The sequence below is a fragment of the Zeugodacus cucurbitae genome, chromosome 5 (genome assembly GCF_028554725.1).
Source record: "Zeugodacus cucurbitae isolate PBARC_wt_2022May chromosome 5, idZeuCucr1.2, whole genome shotgun sequence".
In the NCBI taxonomy this organism is placed as follows: Eukaryota; Metazoa; Arthropoda; class Insecta; order Diptera; family Tephritidae; genus Zeugodacus; species Zeugodacus cucurbitae.
This window is the reverse complement of record NC_071670.1, coordinates 6,785,429-6,811,108: the sequence shown is the minus strand read 5'-3', so window position 1 is coordinate 6,811,108 and position 25,680 is coordinate 6,785,429. Positions and strand designations below refer to the sequence as shown.

Here is a 25,680-nt window from a genome sequence, read left to right as displayed (position 1 = left end):
ATTGCTTTTGTTGTTTAGCGGATAAGCGCCGCAACTACATACAATGTGGCAGCGTAGCGGAAAATAAATAAATGCTATAAACAAGAAATGAATTGGAAAAATAAAAAAATAAAGAAGGAAAATCAGAAAATGCAAAACAAAAATAAGTAGACAAAATGGAAGAAAGGCAACTCTGGCTGTGAAAGTTGTAAGTAAATGTGTAGCTGTTGACTGAAGTTGCCTGTAAGCAAGTTGCTTGAATTTATTTTCGTTTTCTTCTTCTGCTCTTCGTTTTGTTTTGCTTGTTGGCGTATGTCTGAAAGTTCGACAAACAGTATCAGTGAATGGAATCAGTGCAGATTCCTTGAGGCTAATTTCGGCTATTGGGATAGTGCAGCAAGGATGGCGTAAGGATATACACAAACAGCGTTAATTTAGTCTTTAGTTTTTTTTTGTAGAGTTTATTTCGCTTTAAATAAAAATAGCCAATTAAAGTGCGAATATCAAAGTTTGCAAACTGGTATAAAAGTATTTTCTTGTTTGATGCGTCACTTAGCGGTTTGTGTTGTACTAATTTTGAAAATAAAACAACTGGCATAAAAAACTTTCAAAAGCGCTGATAATTAAAAAGTTATTTTCAAAAATTAGAAACTGGTATAAAATTTTTTCATTTAGATTTCTCTAAGTTTTACTTAACAACCTTTAATTCACTAGTTTTCAATATTTTTAGCCCAATTTTCTGTGGAATATAACTGGTATAAATATTTTTTCGAACAACTGGCATAAATTTAGTTATAATAATATTTGTATTAAAACAAAAAAAACAAAGAATTTATAAAAATATTTGCAAATTTAGTTCTAGATAAAATAAAAAATAACTGGTATAAAACATAAAAATATCTCAATAGAGTTTATATTTTTTCTTAAGCATAATAATCATTCAATAACTTTAAAAATGCAATTTTATTGGTGATTTTAGTAGTTTTCTTAAGCTTAATAACTCCTCCAGAATATGCAGAAGAATATTTTGGTATAAAAATCTGGAAATTTGTATAGATAAGATTTTAAATTGATTTTCTCAATACTAAGAAATTTTGATTGAACGACAGTGATGTCATTTGAAATATTACAACAAATTTATCAATCTGAAAATTTTAAGTATAACTGGTATGAAAAATTTTTAAGTCTATTCGAACAGTGTTTTTTGATTTAACGAAATTATTTCAAACAATCGGTATACTGATATAAAAAATCATTTTAAAATTAATAATAATATATAATATAATTCTGGTATAAAATCTGGTATAATATATGTACATATATTAGGAGTGTATAAATACAGTTTCTATTATTTTTCACTATGATATGAGATTCTGAGAAGTATTCATAAATTGTGTATGTGTTTTTAGCTTTAATTTACCTATAAATCTCATTTACCTACCTTTTATACCAATTTGATCTATTTTTGTAATATTAACGTCTAAAACATACTTCTGTATATGCTGATAAGGCTTTATAAAATTTGTGATTTGCAATTTCGTCTTTATAAAATATTTTACTTAAAGATAAACTGGTATAAGAACAAAAATAAAACTGGTATAAGATTGAAAATAAAACTGGTATAAATGGTTTTAAAACATATTTTAACACACAGATTCCAATACTCAGTTATTTTTGATCTAACGAAATTATTTTAACATTGATTTAAAAATCATTTTAAAATTAATAATAATATAAAATATAATTCTGGTATAAAATCTGGTATAATATATGTATATATGTATATTAGGAGTGTATAAATACAATTTATATATTTTTCACTATGCTACGATATTCTAACCCGTTTTCATTAAAAAATATATGTTTTTGCTTCAATTTACCGTAAAATTTTATTTATCTACTTTTTATACCAATTTAATCTATTTTTCTAATATTAGCATCTAAAACATAGTTCTGTATATGCTGATAAGACTTTATAAAGTTTCTGATTTGCATTTTCGTCTTTATAAAATATTTTACTTAAAGATAAACTGGTATAAGAACAAAAATAAAACTGGTATAAACTGGTATAAAAATTTTAAAATATTTTTTAACCAACAGATTCCAATACTCAGTTATTTCTGAAAACATACATATGTCCATATATGCTCCAACAGCTGCCTGAACAATGCAAACTGCTTTGGCACCTGTCAGGTATTTGGAGATTTTCCCCAGCATTTTTCCGCTTATGTGCATACTTGTATGTACGATTGTAGTTCTTCCTGCTGTTTTCTTTGATTTACTTCATTTGTTTATTTATTTATTTTTCATTTATATTTTTTCGATTTCACTCCAGCGTAGCGGCATTTGTTTGTCTGCATAGTTGGGCTACTAGGCAGCTGTTTGCTGTCTGCTGTTATCTAAATATATTTGTTGTTGCTTTGTAAACACAAACACACTACGCTAACACATAGCACTATATATTTGCCATGTATGTATATATGCACACGTGTAATATACCGACATATGTACATATATACAAATACATTCGTCGTCGGTTTTATAAACAAAAGTAAAATTGAAAAAGTCAAAACTGCAATGAATTTTCCGCTAACAAATATTTGCGATATTTTGCTACTTATTTTTGTTGTTACAGGTATGTGTAAATTTAATTTTCACACTTTTAAATTGTTGAATATTTTATTAAATATTTAAATGGTCATTAGGGGGTTAAGTTTTTGTTTTAATTTGTAATTAGGAAAAAAAATTCAAAAAAAAAGTTTTTGTGGAAAAAATATTTTTCATACTTTATTTGCAATTATTCCCTTCTTACTCTTTCTTCTACATTTTATTTTTTCAACTATTTGAATTTAAGTTTAATAATTTATGCGGTCATTGTAGGGTTAAGTCGAATTCCAATTGTTATTTTTGTTGTTTTTTTTTAATAAATTTTGAATAACCCACAATTAGTATTGCTAAAAAACACAAAATTGTTTGCCAAAAATAATATTCATTTTTTTTTTTTTTAAATATAAAAATATTTTTTCCCAAGCATAATGACTAACATGTAGTGCCTCATCATCTTAAAACAATTCAGTCCGGCCATAGCACACGTGCTTTTTTACGTTAAACACATTTGTGTATAAATTTTGAAACAACAAAAGACTCGCACGCAACAAATAAAATAGGAACTTCCGCAGAAATTGAGCGCTTTATTGGCGTGCGATACGCGATTTCTTTCACCTCTTGTATACATTACAGATGCTCACATATACAGAAATATATATATTTTTTTAATTTTTTTTTTTGCAAAATTAGATTTTCAATATTTGTATATTTCGTTGTATTAATTTACATTTAGAGTGTATATTTAGCATCTAACGGTAAATAATTGTTGATGGAAAATAGAATTTAATGAACTTTGAAAATAAAATATTTTTTACTTTTCAAAATTAAAAAGAAACAATTATTTTTGATACAAATAAATTCGAAATTTTATTTTTATAAATGCTAATAAATTAAATTAAGTTAATTTTTTCTACATAAAATTTTATAAAATTAGATTTCTTGAACAATAAAAAAATTAAGAAATCGGAAAAAAAATATATTTTTCGCCCTTTCAAATTATACAATTAATTAAATTTTTGCGTATAATTTTTTCCGGAATTCTGTTGTTGTCAATTCAGTTAAATTCAATTTATTTTTTTATTATTTCTATTAGGAATTAAAAGAGAAAAGCAAAATTTCCCTCAAATGTCGAGAATTCGACTCAAAAAGTGACATTCGGAAGTTTGGGATGCAAACAGGTCTCTACAAATATTTTGTTGGGTTAATGTTGACACAAATGTCCAAAATCGATATAAAACGATTTAATCGATTTAATCGACCAGTGCTTGACCCTAGAGCCATCTATTGGAAAACGGCGGAAGCAAAGTTGTAGACCTAATATAAAATTTGTAAATGATCAATTTTTTAAATAATTTTTATGCCAAAACAATTAAACAAAAAAATATTTAAATTTTTTTTATTCTGACAAATTCTAACCGAAAGTTTTCCGTAGGTTTTTTTTTATTCTTTCAACTCTTTCCCATAAAATCGCAAAAATAATATTTTTTAAATCTAGAGAATTCGACAATGAAAATATCGAAAATCAAAAAAATTGAGAAAAAATATTTTTTAATATTTTTTTTTTAACTATACTAAATGACGGTAAATTTCAAATAATTATTCTAATACTTTTTCTTTTTATTTATAGAATATTATTGTAAATATCGCTTTGATATTTCTTATAATTTTTTTTATAGATTTTCTATTAATTTTTGTGTCTTTAATTTAAAACTAAAAAATCAGAAAACTACAATTTTTTTCCAAGGAACAATTAAAATAAATATTATTATTTAATAATAACTCGGCTTTCATTAAATCGTATTTGTATTACTGGTTGCAAAATTTAAAAATCAAATTTTTTTGATTTTAGAAAAATTAAATTTCTTAATTTATTAATAATTCTATTTTAAATATCTGAAAGTTTTCCATTTGTAACTAATTTTAGAGAATATTATGAGTTTTTGTTTCATAAAATTATTTTTCAATAAATATAAAAAATATATTTAAAATATTAATATTTAAGATAAAATATGTATACAAATAAAAATTAAAATTAAAAAAAAATTTAATAGTTTTTTTTTATTTTTTAAATCAAATTAAAATTAAAAAAAAAGTTTTAATATTTTTTTTTTTAATTAAAATTAAAATTTTGAAACAATTTTGAATTATTTTTTTTTATTAAAATAAAAATTTTAAATATTTTTGTTTATTAAATTTTCATTTTTTTAATAAAACAAAATTTTAATTTTTCAGAAAATATTTAAAAATAAATTATTCTATACGATTGCTTTTTAAAAAGGAAATTAATAAAAAATAATAATTTAAAAAAATCTCCAAAAATCAAAATTCGTCACAAAAAATATTTATTACGAAGTCAATAATTGAATTTGCTTATGGGTCACTCGCCGCAATCGCGCACACGTACCTGTATATTTTGAAAGGCGTTGATAATACATTTCGTTCCCAAAACTTAGAGTCAATTTTATTTAGCCATTTAAAATTATGGCCGGTCAAGGGATATATTCAAAATGTATACATTTAAGCGCACAGCACTGTACGCTACAGCGCTGGTAGCTACTTAGTTAGGCACATATGTACAATTGAATGTACACTCGTGTACGCTGCCTGGATTTCAACAACTCTTGAATTCATTTCAATTCGCATTGATTTCAATATCATTTGGACGATTTTTGTTTACTTTTGCATACACAATAAATTAAACTGACTTGTGCGCTGTATTACTTTTGGTATATACAAAGACAGCAAAGCAACCAAAAAAAAAGTATTGCCAATATCTATTGTAGGTATGCAAAAAGAAGAAATCAATACACAATTAAAACAAATATGCGTGTGTATTACTTTATATAGTTAAGTTAGTACATAGTAGAATTTGTGGAAAAACATTTTATCTATTTACACGCGTATATTGTGTATTTGCGTACATAACAATGCATTACACTACTCGCTTATACTATTCACAGCAGCAACGAGCTAAATTCCACAGATCGTTTATATAAAACATTTGTATACATAAACTGCCAGCATATAGTATAAAATTTTTGCACGGCAAAATAGTCTAGCAGACTTCTAAAATGTTTTGTTAGTTGCTAAAACTGTTGAAAATTGGCATAAAAGTTGTTAAAAAGCTTTAGAAGGTTTAAAGTTGCCAAATATGCTTAAAACTGAAACTGGTATAAACTGGTATAAAATTTTTTAAAACGTTGTATGCATTATTAACAGCAAAATAAGGCTCTGCAGCAAATATTTAGTCAAGAAAACAGCAAATGGTATCTGGTTTAAACTAACATAAACTGGTATCAACAAAATTTTCTCTTTTGAAGTTTAATTTAAATCAATTTGAGCATATTGAAGATTTTTTTGCCAAAATTTTCGAGAACATACATACAGAAAACCGCTCTTACCGCACAGCGGTAGTCTTAAACTGCCAGCGTTTGAACAGAAAATTTGTCTACTAGTCTTCTAAAATGTTTGGTTAGATACTAAAACTGGTATAAATTGGCATAAAAGGGTTATAAAGCTTTAAAAAATTCTGTAGTTGCCAAATATGCTTAAAACTGAAACTGGTATAAATATTTTGAAACTGTTTTTGGCATTATTAACAGCAAAATAAAGTATTATTAAAAACATTTAGTTAAAAAAAACCTCAAATGGTAGCCTGTTTAAGCTAACATAGACTGGCATAAACTAAATTTTCACTTTTGAAGTTTAATTTAAACTAATTACAACATAGTGAAGTGTTTTTGGCATAATTCTTGAACATAATTCTCGAGCAAATATATATAAAAAACATATACCGATCAAACTAAATCCACAAAACTTGTTTTATTCACCACCTAATATCATTTAAAAAAAAATCTTGAAAATCAAACAAATTTTCCCATTAATTTTTTTATATAGTTAGCATCAAATACTTTGCTTGTTTTAGCACAAACCAAGTTCTTTCTTACCCAAATTTATACTAAAGCGCTTGTCTATTAACATTTACCTACTTTAATTCATACATATTTATATAGTACATATCTTTTTCACACTTTTGTTTGTACCCACGCTTAATAGAGCACAACTGCTTCTTGGCTTCACTTTTAACTTTGTCTATTTTTTTTCTTTACTTTTCTACTTTCTGCACTCTGTGCAAATCTCACTTTAATTAGAGTGTCTAACGGTAAATGAGGGCGTGTGTGTGTGCTTGAGCTTCAAGTAGAGGAAATGAACGTTTCTAATATCAACTACCAGCATAACATGCATGAGTTTCATGTAAAAAGCACTGTTGGGAAAGTAAAGACATACATACACATGAACATATATAATGTTTAATATATGCATTACTAGCGGTACATACGAGCATAGAAATATATTTCGTTAAGTTTATGCATACATTTGTAGAAGTATGTAGATAAAATATCGAAAATAAGCGAAATTTTCTCGAACTAACAAGTTGTAAATGTATAAATGTGCCCAAATTTTATAAAAAATCTTGCTTAGGACTTCATTGTAAAATAAATAAAATTAAATAAAATTATTGAAATTTATAAATTCGAAAATTTTTCTGAGACTGAATTTGAAAAATATTTTTTTTTCATGTTTGAATGAATTGGATTGAATTAAATGTGTATACTTTTCTCTATTCATAATTTTCTAAAAAGTCGACGAAGGCAAACCAAAATTTGTTTGTTAATTATTACGTATTATCTTCAAAAAATTGTTGGCAAAAAATACAAAAATCAAAAGAATGCGTATAGTTTTTATTAATTCTTCTGAATGAGATTTCCAAATTTTCCAAATTAAAAAAAAATGAAATTTTATATTTGTGGTACTCACAAGTTGACGTAAAGTGTCGTAGAATCATAAAGTTTAAAACATTTACACTTGTTTAAAAAAAATTGTTGTTGAATTGCTTACAAAATAATTTTATACAATTACGACTTAGTTCTTAGCTATATGTTCTGTTCGTTTTATATTAAAAATTTTTGTTTTTCAATCAATCAGTTTTTTTCAGATTTATCACAAAAAAATAATAACCAGGAGCTCACAAAATCGTATTTTCATTTAAAACTTATAACTTTATGACAACTTTTGTGTACCACAAATATTTTTTTTTTAATTTCACAAATTTTTTGGTAATAAATATTTTGATTTAAAAAAAAACTACTTGTAAGCACAACATCACTTTTTTCAAACATTTTCGCGCAAAGAAAGTAGTCACCCAATCAAAAAAGTCTTTTAGATTCGGAACTTGTGAACTCCTTTCAAAAAACAAAATATATTATCTTTAAAGAAATAGTAGTCTTTTACATCAGAGCCATTTTCTGTTGATGAACACGCTAAAATTAAAGTATGAATTTAGTTATTTTTTTTAATTTTTTTGTCATATTTTTCAAAAATATAAAATTTCAAACACGATGTTAATTTTACTGAAATTAATTTTTTTTTGTTTATCATTAAATTATTTCACTAAATTTGTCGAATGAAAAAACTACAAAAAGTTCATTAATTTAACGTAAAATAATTTTTTCCACAAAAATTTGAAGCAAATTTGAAAAACTTGTACATTGAATATCCCTTTCTATTATTTTTCTTTTTGTATTAGAATTTTTTTTTTATATTAAAAATTTTATTAATACAATTTTCACTAAATAAACATTTTTCCAAAATTTTTAAAACAATGGATTAATGAACAATAGATAAATTTCGATGAAAATGTCCAAATCGTGTGTGGGGAAAGTAAAGTTTTTTCTTTGATGCAATTTTTCAACTTTCTACAAAACATAATTAAAGTTCAATAATGCAGCCATATTCATCTTAAATATTTGATATTTAAGAAATACAATCAGACAAATTTTTGTTTCAATTCGAAGAAAATTTATAATTAAATTAATTCTAAAAAGAAAATTATATATCTTAATGCATTATTTAAAATTTCAAATATTTTTTTTTTACTTTTCAAAAAACTTTTATAAAAGTATTCATTGTAAAAACAATTTTCTTGTATTTTTTTTAAAGAAATTTCAGCAAGTTTTGAAATTTACAAATTTGAAGTGTTTTGAAAATTTCAAAACAAAAAAATTTTTATTGCCAAATTCTATGGGAATTATTTATGGAATGCTGCGACGGAATCAAACAAATTTGTGTTTTTGGAGCAATTCCACGGAAAAGAGATTTTTTATAAAAATACTTCATAATTTATGGAAAAAGATTTTTTTTAAATATATACTTTTATTTTGAAGCCTTGGAGAGATAAAAAAAAATTATTGCAAAATATTTATTTTTTAATAAGCTGTCCCCAAATTGTTGAATATTAAAAAAAAATATTTTGCAATACATTTTTCGTATGATTAGCAAACAGATTTTTAATTATTTTTTGTTTTTAATTTTCACATTTTTTATTAAAAGTATGGCAGCAGTTCACTATTATGTTAAATATTATTTCAAATAAAAAATAAAAAAAATTATTAAATACTAAATTATCTAATTTTTTATGAGAAAATATGACTTTGCAGTTCTCTTATCACTTATTTTGTGATATTAAAAGTAAATTGTCTTTTTAAACATTATTCTTAAAAAAATTATTTATATATTAATTATACATAATAATAATAATAATAGTTAATTTATGTATATATGTATATATTTTTTTAATTTAATTTAAAAAAAAATTTTTATTAAAAACTGTATATTTTATTTTTTAGGTATTTTTATATAATATTTCTGTTATTTATTTATTTATTATTTCGTTTTTTTTTTTTGATAATTTTACTTTGCTTTTTCTTTTACTCTACCTTTTGTTTCCAATAAATATTACTCCAACTCGCTGCTGCTTCGCCAACAAAAATATTGTACAAATTTTTTTGTAAACACTTTAACACTTCAGCACAGACACTTAACTTGCTTCGGCTAATACGAATTTTTGACACATATTTTTAAATTTAAATCAATATTTTTTTCTGATTATTTTTTCTAATTTTTCAGAATTTTTTGGTAACTATTTTTTTTCTTTTATATTTAAATATTTTTATACATTATATATTTTTTTAATTTTTTTTAATTAATTCTTAAATTTGTTTTATATTATTTTTTCAAAATTTCTTTGCGTTCAAAGTTTGCTTTTCCACGACCCCAACTATTTTCCATCAGAATTTCCGCTCTAATTACAGATACGACGCTGCTCACACACACTTTTCGCACGTAAAAATTTATTCTTTGTTTTGTAAATTTTCATATTTGATTTTGCCACTGGCGCATTTTCCATTCACTGCACTTTAAATATTTACTGTATTTAATTTGCAAAATTTTCAAATTTTTTTTTTTATTTTTTTTTTGCTGTTTTGCACATAAAGTATTTACTGCACGAGTTTATACATTGAATTTTTCACGCGCGAACACACATTTACGCTTATATACATGACACATATATATTATATTATATATATTTATATACTTATGTATATATGTCTGTGCGCACAACTAACACTGTATGTACATATGTATGTTTGTCTAAACATCACACAGAAAAAACTCTTAATATTCACCGTACGCGCGCATCCCTTCGGAGGGAGGAATTTCGTGTTGCTGTCCGCTCGGAGGCTGAAAGCCTACTAGTCTTGGCCAGTCACATTGGAGAGCTGTTGCTCACTAGCATGCCGAAATGTTAGGGAAAATTCCAAAAATTTCCCTGTACACACACACACACACGCATCATGCCTGTCAGCTCGCCAGCCAGTGGGTAACGAACAAAAAGCCACACTCTCCCGGTTCGCCCGCTCGTCAGGGGCAACTCGGCCGCGCCGAAGCATACTTTGGCGCCTGTTCGCACGGCGTCGACTAACTGGCTAGCCATACACATTCGGCACACGCACTCAACACACACACACACACACACATAGACCCACCAGCGCGGGCACATTGCGGTGGGTCGGCAACCAGCGAACTCAGCTGGAAATACTCACATATGCGTGTGTGCCATTCATTGAAGGGAAATTATTTTGTATGTGTTTGTTCGGTTTGAAATTCGCACCTGAAAGTCTCCAATTGCAGGTGGCCGCTGCTGGCGAGGATAGTCTCCAAATAGACTTTCATTCATGCGGTCTTTGTTAATACTTTTATCTGCCGCGCCAGTTGGCGGGATCTTTGAGCATGTGTGTTAATATAGGTGATGCTGGAGGGTTGCGTCGTGTGAGAGGCAGACGAGTTTAAGCAGAAATATTAATTTTGGTTGATTAATTTTCAGCAAAAGCAGTCAATATTGGACATATTTTTTCTCAATTGGGGAAGCTTTTGTAGATCTAAGTTTATAAAATGTAAATTTAGTTCAAAGAACGTAGGTAGCTCCGGTAGAAATGCCAATAAAAAGTCGAGATTCGCCCAATACAAAGTTTGTTTTTATATCTTCAATTGGCTCTCAGCTCGGCAGCTCGGTCTTCCTTATAAAAATATTCCATGACTAATCTATGAATCATACAACATTTTGTGCCTCAGCAGGAAACATTTATGCTCCTTCCCTTGATATAGATGGAGAAACCGAAGCAGCTCAAGACTTCGGCAAGAAAGCAAACGCTTTCTATATCTGGTTACGTAACATACTATTTATTTTAGTAAAACTAATCAACATCCATGTTTCTAATGTGGTCCAAGCAGAATCGTCCATTCACTCGAGCAGTGTTGGCTTTAATATCTGCGACCCATCGGAAATAACGTGAACTTCAGAGATCGTAGATCCCTTACTTCCATAACTGCTGCTTAATATAACCAGCTTTCCAAGGAACAAGGACTGCCAGAAATTCCGTAAGCTTTGTTTTGATCGAGCTTTTCTTGTCATCATATTTGTTCGAAGGCTTGAAAATATCCGCAGTAGTGGAAATCGACTCAGACATTGTCATTGAAGTGCTCCAAAGTTCGAGTTTGTAGAGCTGACAAGTTTGTCGGATTTAGACTCTTTCACAAGAACGCCAAAGCGGAGATTGATTGGCTTAAGTCATCAAGGGAGCATTTGGTTGGGTATTCACCCCGTACTGATAGTTTTTCAGACAGTTATTCTAAATAGAATATCACATATTTCCTAACTTATTAGATGGTGGACCAATCTTTTGGCACTAAATCCTTGGATTTAATCAAATATCATTCAGATGCGTGCTTCCGAGGTCTCTAACACTGTTTTTCCTTTATTTCTTCCATCATTAATAATTTATTAAACCGCTTTAATACGAAACTGCACTGCTTTAAATTTCTGGTATAAAACTCTCCATGCTTTTAAATAATTTATAACATTACTGTTTGAGGCTCTCAACTGCTAAATAACACCCGTTGAAGGTCTACAAATCACACATAAATGAAGTATTTCCATGCTTGCACTCCCGCTCTACACTGCTCTCTCCCACTCATCTCTCTTGTGGCCTTCCACTGGAAGTTTACGCGCTCACGCGTTTCGGCGTTACTCTCTCCCAGCGTCAATAACTTCTCCTTGAACTGCGAACACAATATTCACATATCTAGATATATTGTTAAGGTAGAGACTGTTGAATGCTAACAAGTGGAGCAACAGTTTGTGCCAACAACAAGCTTGTGAGCACTACACACTCTCCAACATACCAGTGTTTAGTTTTATGTCTATGGAGCTGGCAAAAAATTTCATTGAACTGCATTCAATTCTGTAGTGTAGTGTAGGTGAGCCGTGTGAGGCTTGTAGTTACACGATTTCTTTGTTGCTGCTTTACAAATGTACTGCTAAACTGGCTTATCAGTGTGGTGCCGGAACCGCTGGATGAATCAACATTTGCTTATTTTCCGCTTGGTAGCATTACTCTAAGCGTCTTCATATATAATATTACAAGTTTTATTGAGACTTACAGAATTTTGTGCAGCTTTCGAGTAAAGAATTGCTCTAGGATGAAAGTTCTTGAGAAATAGTTGTATCAAGAAAGTACTCCAATCGTTTTCGAGTCGAACGTAGATCTCGTTAAGCTCCCTCCCACAGAATCTTTGTTCAACCAAAATTGCGTAACATCTCCGGTACGTCAGATTAGTTAAACCTTCTGAATCTAGATATACATCACCAATATCAGTGTCTAGTTTTTCCTACTTTTAATAGTCGAAATCAAGGATCCTAATCGGACGGACTCTTGGGTTTATATACCCATCCCTTTTTCGAGATTTTTCCGCCAACATTCAAAGGTCTTCTGATAGTGATACATTACCTGAAGCAAAAGAGTGAAAGCCTCTGGGATCTTGTGACTACATCAAGGATTTTGCTTTGAGTAAGACTTGCTTTCCTTACTTAATGTATTAAAACAAATGTGACCCAAATCAAAGGTGTTCGTAGATCATGCGTCTCGTCCTTGTATGTCTTCATGTTCGATACAGTTATCGAATCCTTCGCTTGAAAACGTTGTGATCCCAATAAAATTCAATCAATAAATTTAGCAATTTTTTATTATATTTTCTTTGTATGTATGTTTCTATCTTTAATATTGTCAACTTAAACAACTACTCGTAACAATCCAAACAATGTCCAAATCATAATGATTGGTTGCAGTAATACCCCGGCGCCATCTCCGCCATTTGGATCAACTGTCGTTGGCCTACTCGTCGGCGGGAAGCTCGTGCCGGGCCGATCAATGAAACCCAAGCCATCAAAATAATTACCATAGAGCGAGAAAGCCAAAAGATTGTCGGTTGTTGTGTTCAATGTATAACGCGCATGACGCATTATCACCAAGTCCCTAAAATTAAAATAAACAGCAATATTGTTTATTCTGCAGAAAGCTAAACCAATCATACTCACACCAACACTTCGTATTCCTCCCACTCGAATTCGTTCACTGCCAAGGGCTTGAGATCATCACGCAAACTGTTCCACATCAACAATTGTGGATAACCCATCTGCAAGTCGACGTCAATAACTATACGATCGAAAGCGATTTGCGGCTGCTGCACGACGTCAGCGGGGAATGTGCGTCCGCAATCGGCTATATCATCACCGATGCATGTGAAGACCGCACAATTGCGTATCGCATTCGAACGCTCAGCGCCCGGCTCATCGCGCATACCTTCATAGGCACCCAAACGATAACTGTAGTATTGACCGGCACCAGCAGCGGTCAGCTGATGCCATTGCAGCTCGAAATCACAGCAGAAACTCTTATGACAAACAGTGTGCTGCGCACGACCGCTGGCACTCTTCAAATCTACTAATATGCTCTCATATTGATCCAAATAGTCGCGTTTTAATAAAATATCAGCTTCATTTAGACGCTTTGTTGCTACGTGAGGCTGCGCCACAGTCTCAGTTACGGCGGTCACAGGTTGTTCGCTTAGATTGTTGAACATCTTCTTTGGTACTCTTGCCACGTATATACGACGTTCACCTTCACCGGTATTCATTACGGTGAGTAAAGGACCAGCGCGCCCAGCATAAATGCCTGTGCCAGTTGAGCCGATAGCTGGTAGACTAGCGCCAGCTGCTAGCAAGTTGACATCGTTTTTGTAAGCCCATGACTGTTGGAATTGAACCGCTGCAACATATTTGGAATGTTATCAATGGAACAGGTGGATTTTGAGAGCAGTTAAATATAGAATATTGCACTGTGGAAAGCCTAATCTCTTTTCATACTAAATATTAACTTCTTAACTCGTCGTAAATTGTGGGAAATTAACTGGCTTGATTCTTAAAAGTAAACTCTATGGAACTTTATTAAATAAAAAGATCGTGGTACTCCGAGTTCATTTTGGATCGTTGAAGTTTTGCTTCCCTTGATTTCGAGATCGAAGCGGAAGCTTTTTAAGCATTAAGCTCGGTTTTAAGACTTTAAGCTGATCGATGGCGCGTTTAAATCTAGAAGCTGATGCTAAAGACCCTAGAGTACAGGGCTAAACTCTCGCTGTATTACAGGGAAGAGATCGTGGTACTTCGTCTAATCAAATTTTCGATCGATGTAGTCTGGGTTCCCTGATTTTCGAATTTGAAGCGAGAGCTCTTTAAGCTTAAAGCTCTTAAGGAATCCGGTCGGTTTCGAAATCGAAATTTTTAACCTTTAAGCTCTTCCAGAATCTATCGGTCCTGTTATTACCACGATAGTATTTATTGAGAGGGATTGTCTCTGATGATTAGAAAATTATATGTATGATAAACCCGTAGCTCTTTGAAGTAAGGCATCGCTGGTTTCTATGAAGATTGCACTGTCACACCACTGATTTGAGCTGTCACACCATTAAACGCATTGTGAAATATTATCAAAGTCGTTAATGTATTCCGAGAAGTAACCTTAAAGCAATGAGTAATTTCTATGTAATCAAAAATTTCGGCGTATCTAAGGTCAAATAACAAACATGAATCAATATTTTTCGCGTGACTAATAAAGATTTCGATAAGATCAGCTGCGGCTATAGCTATAACTTTAACAGAGCGTGTGCCAAATTGTTGTTGATATTTTTATTTTGTGAAATACTCAACGAACCTAATCAATATAACAGATGTTGAAGCTTCAAGTATAACCACTATACGATGTAAAGTTTTGGATTACTTTTTATTAGAATGTCGTGGCTAACAGACTCGAGGCTGCTTTCAACGATGACCTGACTAGATAGACACGCTCAAGATGGACCAAACGAAGGCAGTCGCGACAGTACAAAGTTTAGTTAGGGTACGTCGAATTTTGCTTTGGTTTTTTTCCAAGTCGTCCCGCTTCTTTATAAATATTCATCTATTTGCCTTTGAAACTCTATTTAAATATAATATATGAACTCATTATGAACTTACACGTCAAAAACGGCAACTGCGAGAACCACATTGAGGGAAAGATCAGATCTGTATGACCCAAATTAATCAGCCACTGTGAAGGCTTATAAAACAATATATCGAAACCGATGAAGTGCGCAAATACTACACCAAAATCGGTGTTGAAAAACTCCAACTCCGTATAATAGGTGGTATTTTTCGGTTCACCATATAAATTCCATTTGCGATAGCGCGAAATCACTTGACCCTCACGATCGAACACAACATTAGTGTTGAAAATATTTATGCCATTGGACGCACATGGACGCGGGTCGTCTTTGGAGACGATACACTTAGCGCGTTCGGTCAAATTAATAACAACATATTTACGTGCCTCGCGTGCAGCACACGAAAGTTGTACCAGAAAGTCGGAATAGTCGCTGGTGTTACCCAGCAGGCAGGGCGTAGTCTCGAGTTCGACCGTGGGATCCGGTACAAATGTGGCAGTATCAATGGTATTTAGCGTACCCTCAGGGAAAACAATAATATCTGTGGCTTTGGCAGCTTCCGAGCTTAGGATCTCCAAATAACCGGCGAGATTGTCGGCCAAGGCATTCGGTACATTTTGAGCGGGTCGAAACTCTACAACACCGGCGGTATAATAAAATGACTGTGGAGTGCTGGTATCGTCGGCGCCGGTAGTTGTCAGCGGATTCTGCAAAGTGGTAAAATAAAGCGTTTTATAGTATGAAAGTGATAAGACGCGCTGCTAACTGCACAACGACTTACCTGTTTCGTTGGATGCGCAAGAAACAGCGTGAACGCCAGCCACAATGTCAGTGTTTTGATATTTCCCAACGGCCTCCAATTCATTTTTGCGTTGCTACTGCTGTGCTGTGTGGCTGTTGAAAGCGAAAACTTCCCCGATTTTTTTTATTTGGACTCTACCAAGCGCACACCAGGAGGCAAATGACTGTTGTTTGCTTTACGCTAAAGCTTTTATCAACACCAACTATCAACCGTTTAATCTAATCTGGAAACCATTTCATTTTTGATTAAAGTATCGATAATTGATTTAGCAACGCTTTGGTCTTCAAGTATTGCTGTATTAAATTGCATACTTGTTGGCGCCAAAGCAACAAAAGAAATTTTAAAGTGTTCCCACAAAACTATTTCAACTGTCTCCATAGTCTTGTGCTGTGCAATGTGAATGACCACCACAGTAAATACCTTAATTTGTAGCACGTGCTCAGCTACAGTCTTCAATCCGCTGTCTCCAATTTATTAAGACTAAGGAATTGAATTAATAGCACACTGGCTGGCAATAAACAGTACAATGGATTGTATATTTATTTATAAATAAAATCTTTCCAAATCCTCTCACAGAATCTTTGTCTATCCAAAATTTCGTAACATCTCCGGTACGTCAGTTTAGTTAAACTTTCTGAACTTAGATCTACATCACCAATATCTGTGTCTAGTTTTTCCTACTTTTAATAGTCGAAATCAAGGATCGTAATCGGACGGACTCTCGGATCAATATACCCATCCCTTTTCGAGCTTTTTTCGCCTTCATTCAAAGGTCTTCTGATAGTGATACATTACCTGAAGCAAAAGAGTAAAAGTCTCTGGGATCTTGTGACTACATCAAGGATTTTGCTTTGAGTAAGACTTGACGAAACCATCGTGGATGGTTGAACGGATCTTTCACTGCTTTCCTTACTTCTTCTTCTTGACTGGCGTAGACACCGCTTACGCGGTTATAGCCGAGTCCAAAACAGCGCGACACGCATCCCTCCTTCTGGCAGTTTGGCGCCAATTGGTTATTCCAAGCGAAGCCAGGTCCCTCTCCACCTGGTCCTTCCATCGGAGTGGAGGTCTCCCTCTTCCTCTGCTTCCACCAGCGGGTACTGCATCGAATACTTTCTGAGAGGGAGCACTTTCATCCATTCGGACAACATGACATAGCCAGCGTAGCCGCTATTTTTTTATTCGCTGGACTATGTCTATGTCGTCGAATAACACATACAGCTCTTCGTTCCATCGTCTGCGGGTGGGTAAAGACATCTTCTTTACCCACCCTAGCGTTGAAATCGCCAAGCACGATTTTTACATCGTGGCGGGGGCAGCGCTCATAGGTACGTTCTAGGCGCTCATAGAAGGTATCTTTGATCACTTCGTCCTTCTCTTCCGTCGGGGCGTGGGCGCAAATCAGTGATATGTCGACGACGGAGTCTCTCTCCCACCACGAATCCCACACCGAATTTGCGCTCCTTTATATGGCCGCTGTAGTAGATGTCACAAGGACCCACCTTCTTCCGTCCTTGTCCCGTCCATCGCATTTCTTGGATTGCGGTGATGTCAGCCTTTACTCTTACGAGGACATCAACCAGCTGGGCAGAGGCACCTTCCCAATTAAGGGTCCGGACATTCCAGGTGCATGCCCTTATTTCGTAGTTCTTTAAACGTTTGCAGTGGTCGTCATCAAAATTGGGGTCTCTCATCCGAGGCTGTTTTTTCTTTTTCATTGGGGGGTGTTTCGCCTTCTCACTTTAGCTCGCCTGCAAACGGATGTCTGTTGGCTACCCAGAGGATACTTGGTCTAAGACCGGAAGTCGTGAGCTGCTGGAGCCACATGTAAAAGAATCGTTCCTGGCCACTCCCAAGTGAGTGACAATCAGAAACTTTCCTCACTTACGTAAACTTCTACATATGACTCCATCCTCCTTACTTAATGTATTAAAATAAATGTGACCCAAATCAAAGGTATTCGTAGATTCTGCGTCTCGTCCTTGTGTGTCTTCATGTCCGATATATTTATCGAATATTTCATTTGAAAACGTTGTGATCCCAACAAAATTCAATCCACAAATCTAGCATTTTTTTATTATATTTTATTTGTATGTATGTATCTATCTTTAATATTGTCAACTTAAACAACTACTCGTAACAATCCAAGCAATGTCCAAATCGTTATGATTGGTTGCAGTAGGACTCCGGCGCCATCTCCGCCATTTGGATCAACTGTCGTTGGCCTACTCGTTGGCGGGAAGCTCGTGCTGGGCCTATTAATGAAACCGATGCCACTATAAAAATTACCATAGAGCGAGAAAGCCAAAAGATTGTCGGTTGTTGTGTTCAAAGTATAACGCGCATGACGCTTTAACACCCAGTCACTAGAATTAAAGTAAACAGCAATATTGTTTGTTCTGCAAAAAGCTAAACTAATCATACTCACACCAACACATCGTATTCCTCCCACTCGAATTCGTTCACTGCCAAGGGCTTGAGATCATCACGCAAACTGTTCGGCATCAACAAATATGGATAGCCCGTCTGAAAGTTGGCGTCAATAACTATGCGATCGAAAGCGATTTGCGGCTGCTGCACGAAGTCAGCGGGGAATGTGCGTCCGCAATCGGCTATATCATCACCGATGCATGTGAAGACCGCACAATTGCGTATCGCATTCGAACTCTCAGCGCCCGGCTCATCGCGCATACCTTCATAGGCACCCAAACGATAACTGTAGTATTGACCGGCACCAGCAGCGGTCAGCTGATGCCATTGCAGCTCGAAATCACAGCAGAAACTCTTATGACAAACAGTGTGCTGCGCACGACCGCTGGCATTCTTCAAATCTACTAATATGCTCTCATATTGATCCAAATAGTCGCGTTTTAATAAAATATCAGCTTCATTTAGACGCTTTGTTGTTGCGTGCGGCTGCGCCTCAGTCTCAGTTACGGCGGTCACAGCTTGTACGCTTAGATTATTGTACCTCTTCTTTGGTACTCTTGCCACGTATAGACGACGTTCACCTTCACCGGTATTCATTACGGTGAGTAAAGGACCAGCGCGCCCAGCATAGATGCCTGTGCCAGTTGAGCCGATAGCTGGTAGACTAGCGCCAGCTGCTAGCAAGTTGACATCGTTTTTGTAAGCCCATGACTGTTGGAATTGAACCGCTGCAACATATTTGGAATGTTATCAGTTAAACAGGTGGATTTTGAGAATATTGCACTGTGGTGAGCCTAAGCTCTTTTCCTACTAAATATTAACTTCTTAACTTGTCGTAAATTGTGGGAAATGTAAATCATATTAACTGTCTCGATTCTTAAAAGTAAACCCTATGGAACTTTATTAAACAAAAAGATCGTGGTACTCCGAGTTCATTTTGGATCGTTGAATTTTTGCTTCCCTTGATTTCGAGATCGAAGCGGAAGCTTTTTAAGCATTAAGCTCGGTTTTAAGACTTTAAGCTGATCGATGGCGCGTTTAAATCTAGAAGCTGATGCTAAAGACCCTAGAGTACAGGGCTAAACTCTCGCTGTATTACAGGGAAGAGATCGTGGTACTTCGTCTAATCAAATTTTCGATCGATGTAGTCTGGGTTCCCTGATTTTCGAATTTGAAGCGAGAGCTCTTTAAGCTTAAAGCTCTTAAGGAATCCGGTCGGTTTCGAAATCGAAATTTTTAACCTTTAAGCTCTTCCAGAATCTATCGGTCCTGTTATTACCACGATAGTATTTATTGAGAGGGATTGTCTCTGATGATTAGAAAATTATATGTATGATAAACCCGTAGCTCTTTGAAGTAAGGCATCGCTGGTTTCTATGAAGATTGCACTGTCACACCACTGATTTGAGCTGTCACACCATTAAACGCATTGTGAAATATTATCAAAGTCGTTAATGTATTCCGAGAAGTAACCTTAAAGCAATGAGTAATTTCTATGTAATCAAAAATTTCGGCGTATCTAAGGTCAAATAACAAACATGAATCAATATTTTTCGCGTGACTAATAAAGATTTCGATAAGATCAGCTGCGGCTATAGCTATAACTTTAACAGAGCGTGTGCCAAATTGTTGTTGATATTTTTATTTTGTGAAATACTCAACGAACCTAATCAATATAACAGATGTTGAAGCTTCAAGTATAACCACTATACGATGTAAAGTTTTGGATTACTTTTTATTAGAATGTCGTGGCTAACAGACTCGAGGCTGCTTTCAACGATGACCTGACTAGATAGACACGCTCAAGATGGACCAAACGAAGGCAGTCGCGACAGTACAAAGTTTAGTTAGGGTACGTCGAATTTTGCTTTGGTTTTTTTCCAAGTCGTCCCGCTTCTTTATAAATATTCATCTATTTGCCTTTGAAACTCTACTTATATATAATTTGTTAATTCATTATGAACTTACCCGTCAAAAACGGCAACTGCGAGAACCACATTGAGGGAAAGATCATATCCGTAAAACCCAAATTGACCAGCCACTGTGCGGGCTTATAAAACAATATATCGAAACAGACGAAGTGCCCAAATACTACACCGAAATCGGTTTCGAAAAACCGCAACTCCGTAGAGTAGGTGGTATTCTTCGGCTCACCATATAAATTCCATTTGCGATAGCGCGAAATCACTTGACCCTCACGATCGAACACAACATTAGTATTAAAGATATTTATGCCATTCGACGCACATGGACGCGGGTCGTCTTTGGAGACGATACACTTAGCGCGCTCGGTCAAATTAATAACAACATATTTACGTGCCTCGCGTGCAGCACACGAAAGTTGTACCAGAAAGTCGGAATAGTCGCTGGTGTTGCCCAGCAGGCAGGGCGTAGTCTCGAGTTCGACCGTGGGATCCGGTACAAATGTGGCAGTATCAATGGTATTTAGCGTCCCCTCGGGGAATACAATAATATCTGTAGCTTTGGCAGCTTCCGAGCTTAGGATTTCCAAATAACCGGCGAGATTGTCGGCCAAGGCATTCGGTACATTTTGAGCGGGTCGAAACTCTACAACACCGGCAGTATAATAAAATGACTGCGTAGTGTTTGTATCATCGGCGCCGGTAGTTGTCAGCGGATTCTGCAAAGTGGTCAAATAAAGCGTTAGATAGTATGAAAGCGATAAGACGCGCGTTAACTGCACTGATAAGCTTTACGTGGTTATTTAACGGTTTTCGCTTATCGACAACGACTCACCTGTTTCGTCGGCTGCGTAAGTAGCAGCGTGCACGCCAGCCATAAAGTCAGTGTTTTGAAATTTCCCAACGGCCTCCAATTCATTTTTGCGTTGCTACTGCTGTGCTGTGTGGCTGTTGTATGCGAAAACTTCCCGAATTTTTTTATTTACACTCTACCAAGCGCACAACAAGAGGCAAATGACCGTTGTTTGCTTAGCGCTTAGGCTTTTATCAATACTAACTATCCACTTTTTAATCTTATCTAGAAACCATTTCATTTTTGATTAAAGTATCGATAATTGATTTAGCTACACTTTAATCTTCAAGTGCTGATAGTCAAGTACTTATTTTGCTGCTGGATTGAATTGCATACTTATTGGCGCCAAGCAGCAAAACAAATTTTAAAGTGTTCCCACAAAACTATTTCAACAGTCTCCATAGTATTGTGCTGCGGCATGTAAATGACCATCGCAGCTTACTATATACCTTAATTTGTAGCACGTGCTCAGCTGCAGTCTTCAATCTGGAGTCTTTTGTACGCTGTCTGTGCAGCGCGCAAAATTAAATTTATTATGGCTAAGGAATTGAATTAATAGCACACTGGCTGGCAATAAACGGAGTACAATGGGATGGACGTTGGTTACTCAAGCGGCAGTTGGAGATGACACGCACGATAAGAGAGAGAGAGAAGGAAAAGATCTGCTGCACTCTGCGCATAAAGGAAAACTTTAGAATGTGAGTGAACTGAGTTGAAGAAATGTTAAAGTGATTTAATACATATGTATATGAAGATAGCCGCAGTTGCATAAACCCTTGGTTCGCATCTGCACCGTGACAAAATTTCCTGTATTTTCTCTCAGTGTATTTCGGCTCTGCCCGGTAAAAACTTGGAAAAAATACCGGCCCTGGAAGCAAGTTTGAAAGGCACTACTCAAGTCTAGTCGCTTAATAGTTCTTGAGAAGGCAATTTCCCTGGGATAAGTCTACACATAATGCATAGAGACATATTACTTGGGCTTGAAAGTATTTCCTTCTTCATAAAAAATATCTACTTCAGTTGGATCTCCTGTTAGAATAGTAAACTTTCAGGCTATGAATATACTAATTTTTAATGGATTACCTTTTCAAAGAGATATTAACCCTAAAACTACCATATTTACAAGGTTTGGTCAATTAAATATAATCGTAAAAAAATAACAAAATTTATTCGTTTTTAATACGTTTAAATAAATCAAAAAAATAAAATTTAAACAAGACAAAAAAAATATTTAATTATTTATTTTATTTAAATTTTTTTTTTTAATAAAAATTTTTCGAAAAATTTCATTAACCCAAAAGCTACTGGAATTATAAATAAAACTTAATCTGAATAAAAAAAATCAAAAATTTAAAACAGTAAAATCGACTTAAATAATAGTAAACTAACCAATAACATATTTTAGAATTTAAAAAAAAATGTCAAACCTTATATTAACCCAAAGGCTGCCTGAAATATAAATACCAAATCTTCACTAAAAATGCAAACTGAATTATTGCACCTTGAAAATACGCTTGATATAAATGTGTACAAAAAATTTTAACCCTTGAACTACCAAATTATATTAAAAGATATATATATAAAATAAAAAATAAAATTAAATAAAATTAAAAACAAATTAAATTAATTTAAATTATTAAAATTAAAATTAAAATTAAAATTAAAATTAAAAATTAAAATTAAAATTAAAATTAAAATTAAAATTAAAATTAAAATTAAAATTAAAATTAAAATTAAATTTAAAAAAATTAAAATTAAAATTAAAATTAAAATTAAAAATTAAAAATTAAAAATTAAAAATTAAAAATTAAAAATTAAAAATTAAAAATTAAAAATTAAAAATTAGAAATTAAAAATTAAAAATTAAAAATTAAAAATTGAAATTAAAATTAAAATTAAAATTAAAATTAAAATTAAAAATTAAAAATTAAAAATTAAAAATTAAAAATTAAAAATTAAAAATTAAAAATTAAAAATTAAAAATTGAAAATTGAAAATTAAAAATTAAAAATTAAAAATTAAAAATTAAAAATTAAAAATTAAAAATTAAAAATTAAAAATTAAAAATTAAAAATTAAAAATTAAAAATTGAAAATTGAAAATTGAAAATTGAAAATTGAAATTAAAATTAAAATTAAAATTTTAAAAAATAAAAAAAGTAAAATAACATTATTTTTGATAAATGGAAATAATTGTAACCCCAATACTACTGAATAATAATTATAAATTATAATGTCCAAAATTTTATAAATCCATATTATTATTTAACCCTAAACTATGGTTTTGTATATAGTTTATTTTGTCTATATTTTATTCCCATTTTTTAATTTTGTATGCATTTTCAACCACAATTGCTATATTAGTCTGTTCTCTTTCGCTGTTTCATTCAATAAATTTCAATTGTCGTGTTCTACATGTCGTAGAATAACCCATTGAGTTTGAATTATGACAAACACTTGTTGGTGACAACGCCAAAAACAACACAAGCAATTTAATCAATAAAAGCAAAGCCATGTAATAAGGCAATAAAATTACTGATTTTTGTGTACAGAAAAAGCAACAACAACAGCGACAATAATAATTTTATAAATAGTTTTTGCGCAAATACATTTGTATTGCTACCATCTACATTAAAATATACATATGTATGTTAAAGCAATCAACTCAAGTGGGCATTACTTTACTTACCAGTGACAAAGGAAAAACATATGTATTAGCAATAATTTTTCACACACACACACATACACACACATATTTCGCATAATAAATTCTACTGTGTCCTAGTACAATGCGGTGTTGTTGCTGTGCACACAGCTGCCATTTGTCACACTGTTGGATTTAACAAGTTGTTAAGATAAATTGTTTATTAAAAGCGCGCCGCCGCAACAACACTATAATAGCAATAGCAGTGCAAACGGGTATAACCATTGTAGAATCAGACATAGTCACTTTGTTCGTTGACTAGTCAACCGTAGTTGACTTGCAGCAAGTTAATTGTATTCAAGTATGTATGTGCATGTAATTTACGGTCGTTTCTAATCACCGTTACATACACTCAAGTGTGGAGTATGGGCTTCAAGCGTAACGCTTATCATTAAAAAGTATTTTATCAAAGTGCATTGTTTACTGTGGCCACCATTTGTCTAAGTCTGCTTGTGAATAATGTGCAGTTCTGCTAGGTGTAGCATACTTTCAGGCATGTTAAATGTTTGTGAGTATTTTTATCGAATTTATTAAAAAAAAAATAAGAGTAATTGTTTTGCATTTTTTTAATTTTCATATCATTTACCTATCTATCACTAATTACTAATTACCTAAAATTGAGTTTAATTACTTTACAGTTAGTTACTTAAAATTTTCATGAAAGATAATTACTATTAGTCCAACAATACAGAATTATTATTTTTAACTATTTTTTAATTACAAATACTGCATTACTATCCCGTTCATTTAATTATTAATCATTACATCTTTGTACTTTTGAAATTTAAATATCTGCTAAATTACAATGTGATAAATATTTATTAAAATTCTTAACCATATAGGCAGAATTACTTTTCACATACAATTACATTACTTTTAGTGACAGTAATGATTACATTGTCGTTAGTTTAGTAATACCTTTGCAAAATTTTCAAATTAAAACGTAATTACATCATTACCGTTACAATATTTGCCAAGAGTTTACTCTTAATTACTCTACAGTTAAATACTTTATCATTAGATTAATTACAATAACAACTATTTCCATATTGTCAATTATTTTCTTCTTAACTACTTTTTGATTACAAATTATGAATTCATATCCAGCTAATTATTTAATTAATAATGATTACTTTTGTATACTACATAATTTAAATAACGTTTTTAATTACATTATCATTACAATTTTATTTTCGATAAATATCTATTACAACTGATATAGTTATATGGTCAGAATTACTCTTCAGAATCAATTACATTACTTTTAATGACAGTAATCATTACACATCCGTTAGTTTAGTTTTAATTAAAAATTCACTTAACATAGTTGCTGTATTCCCTTTTTATTACACGGTACTGAGTGTAATCGATTACGTCTTGATTACAATTGAACTTCAATTTAATATAATTAATCTTAATTCAGTTATAGAGAATTAATTAAATCTCATTATAATTTGCTGCTTATAATAATATTGTAGTTATTTTGTAATGAGTTACTTTCTCTCAGCTATTTTCATTTAGTTCATAATCGATTTTGATCTATCCATTTCTCAAACTTGATTACAAATAGATTACTTGAAATAATATTTTTGACTGTCGTCAACACTATATGGCTATTATTACATATTATGGGGTATGGAAAACAGCAATTAATTCGGCTCACCATTTTG

General features: G+C 32.2%; 3 protein-coding genes across 3 annotated transcripts in view; all 3 read right to left on the bottom strand.

The window, feature by feature from the left end:
• The window catches only part of LOC105219445 (uncharacterized), a 255,025-nt gene extending 244,836 nt beyond the window's left edge, over positions 1-10,189 (bottom strand). The window contains exon 1 of the mRNA XM_054230853.1: positions 9,363-10,189. The gene's annotated coding sequence lies outside the window, so the exon portion shown is untranslated. The remainder of the gene's footprint in view (positions 1-9,362) is intronic.
• A 2,801-nt stretch (positions 10,190-12,990) lies between these two features.
• LOC105216750 (vanin-like protein 1) lies at positions 12,991-16,279 on the bottom strand. Its single transcript, XM_011191388.3, has 4 exons — positions 16,082-16,279; positions 15,335-16,007; positions 13,361-14,090; positions 12,991-13,298 (listed from the first exon to the last, which is right to left on the bottom strand). Exons 1-4 carry the CDS (start codon positions 16,163-16,165, stop codon positions 13,055-13,057), a joined length of 1,731 nt encoding a protein of 576 aa, XP_011189690.2. The 5' UTR covers positions 16,166-16,279; the 3' UTR covers positions 12,991-13,054.
• A 1,890-nt stretch (positions 16,280-18,169) lies between these two features.
• On the bottom strand, positions 18,170-21,484 carry LOC105216751 (vanin-like protein 1). The gene is made up of 4 exons (XM_011191389.3): positions 21,290-21,484; positions 20,501-21,173; positions 18,531-19,260; positions 18,170-18,468 (listed from the first exon to the last, which is right to left on the bottom strand). The coding sequence occupies exons 1-4, from the start codon at positions 21,371-21,373 to the stop codon at positions 18,225-18,227; spliced, it is 1,731 nt and encodes a 576-aa protein (XP_011189691.1). The 5' UTR covers positions 21,374-21,484; the 3' UTR covers positions 18,170-18,224.
• Between the last annotated feature and the right edge of the window lie 4,196 nt (positions 21,485-25,680).

What these genes read in the sequence shown, in the direction of transcription:
- LOC105216750 (XM_011191388.3), bottom strand. Translation starts at nt 16,165, where the DNA reads ATGAATTGGAGGCCGTTGGGAAATATCAAAACACTGACATTGTGGCTG. An exon ending in GCAGTTGCCGTTTTTGACGT is followed by an intron (nt 14,091 to 15,334) that starts GTAAGTTCATAA and finishes AATATGTTGCAG; the next exon opens with CGGTTCAATTCCAACAGTCA. An exon ending in GAGGAATACGAAGTGTTGGT is followed by an intron (nt 13,299 to 13,360) that starts GTGAGTATGATT and finishes TTTTAATTTTAG; the next exon opens with GGACTTGGTGATAATGCGTC.
- LOC105216751 (XM_011191389.3), bottom strand. Translation starts at nt 21,373, where the DNA reads ATGAATTGGAGGCCGTTGGGAAATTTCAAAACACTGACTTTATGGCTG. An exon ending in GCAGTTGCCGTTTTTGACGG is followed by an intron (nt 19,261 to 20,500) that starts GTAAGTTCATAA and finishes AATATGTTGCAG; the next exon opens with CGGTTCAATTCCAACAGTCA. An exon ending in GAGGAATACGATGTGTTGGT is followed by an intron (nt 18,469 to 18,530) that starts GTGAGTATGATT and finishes CTTTAATTCTAG; the next exon opens with TGACTGGGTGTTAAAGCGTC.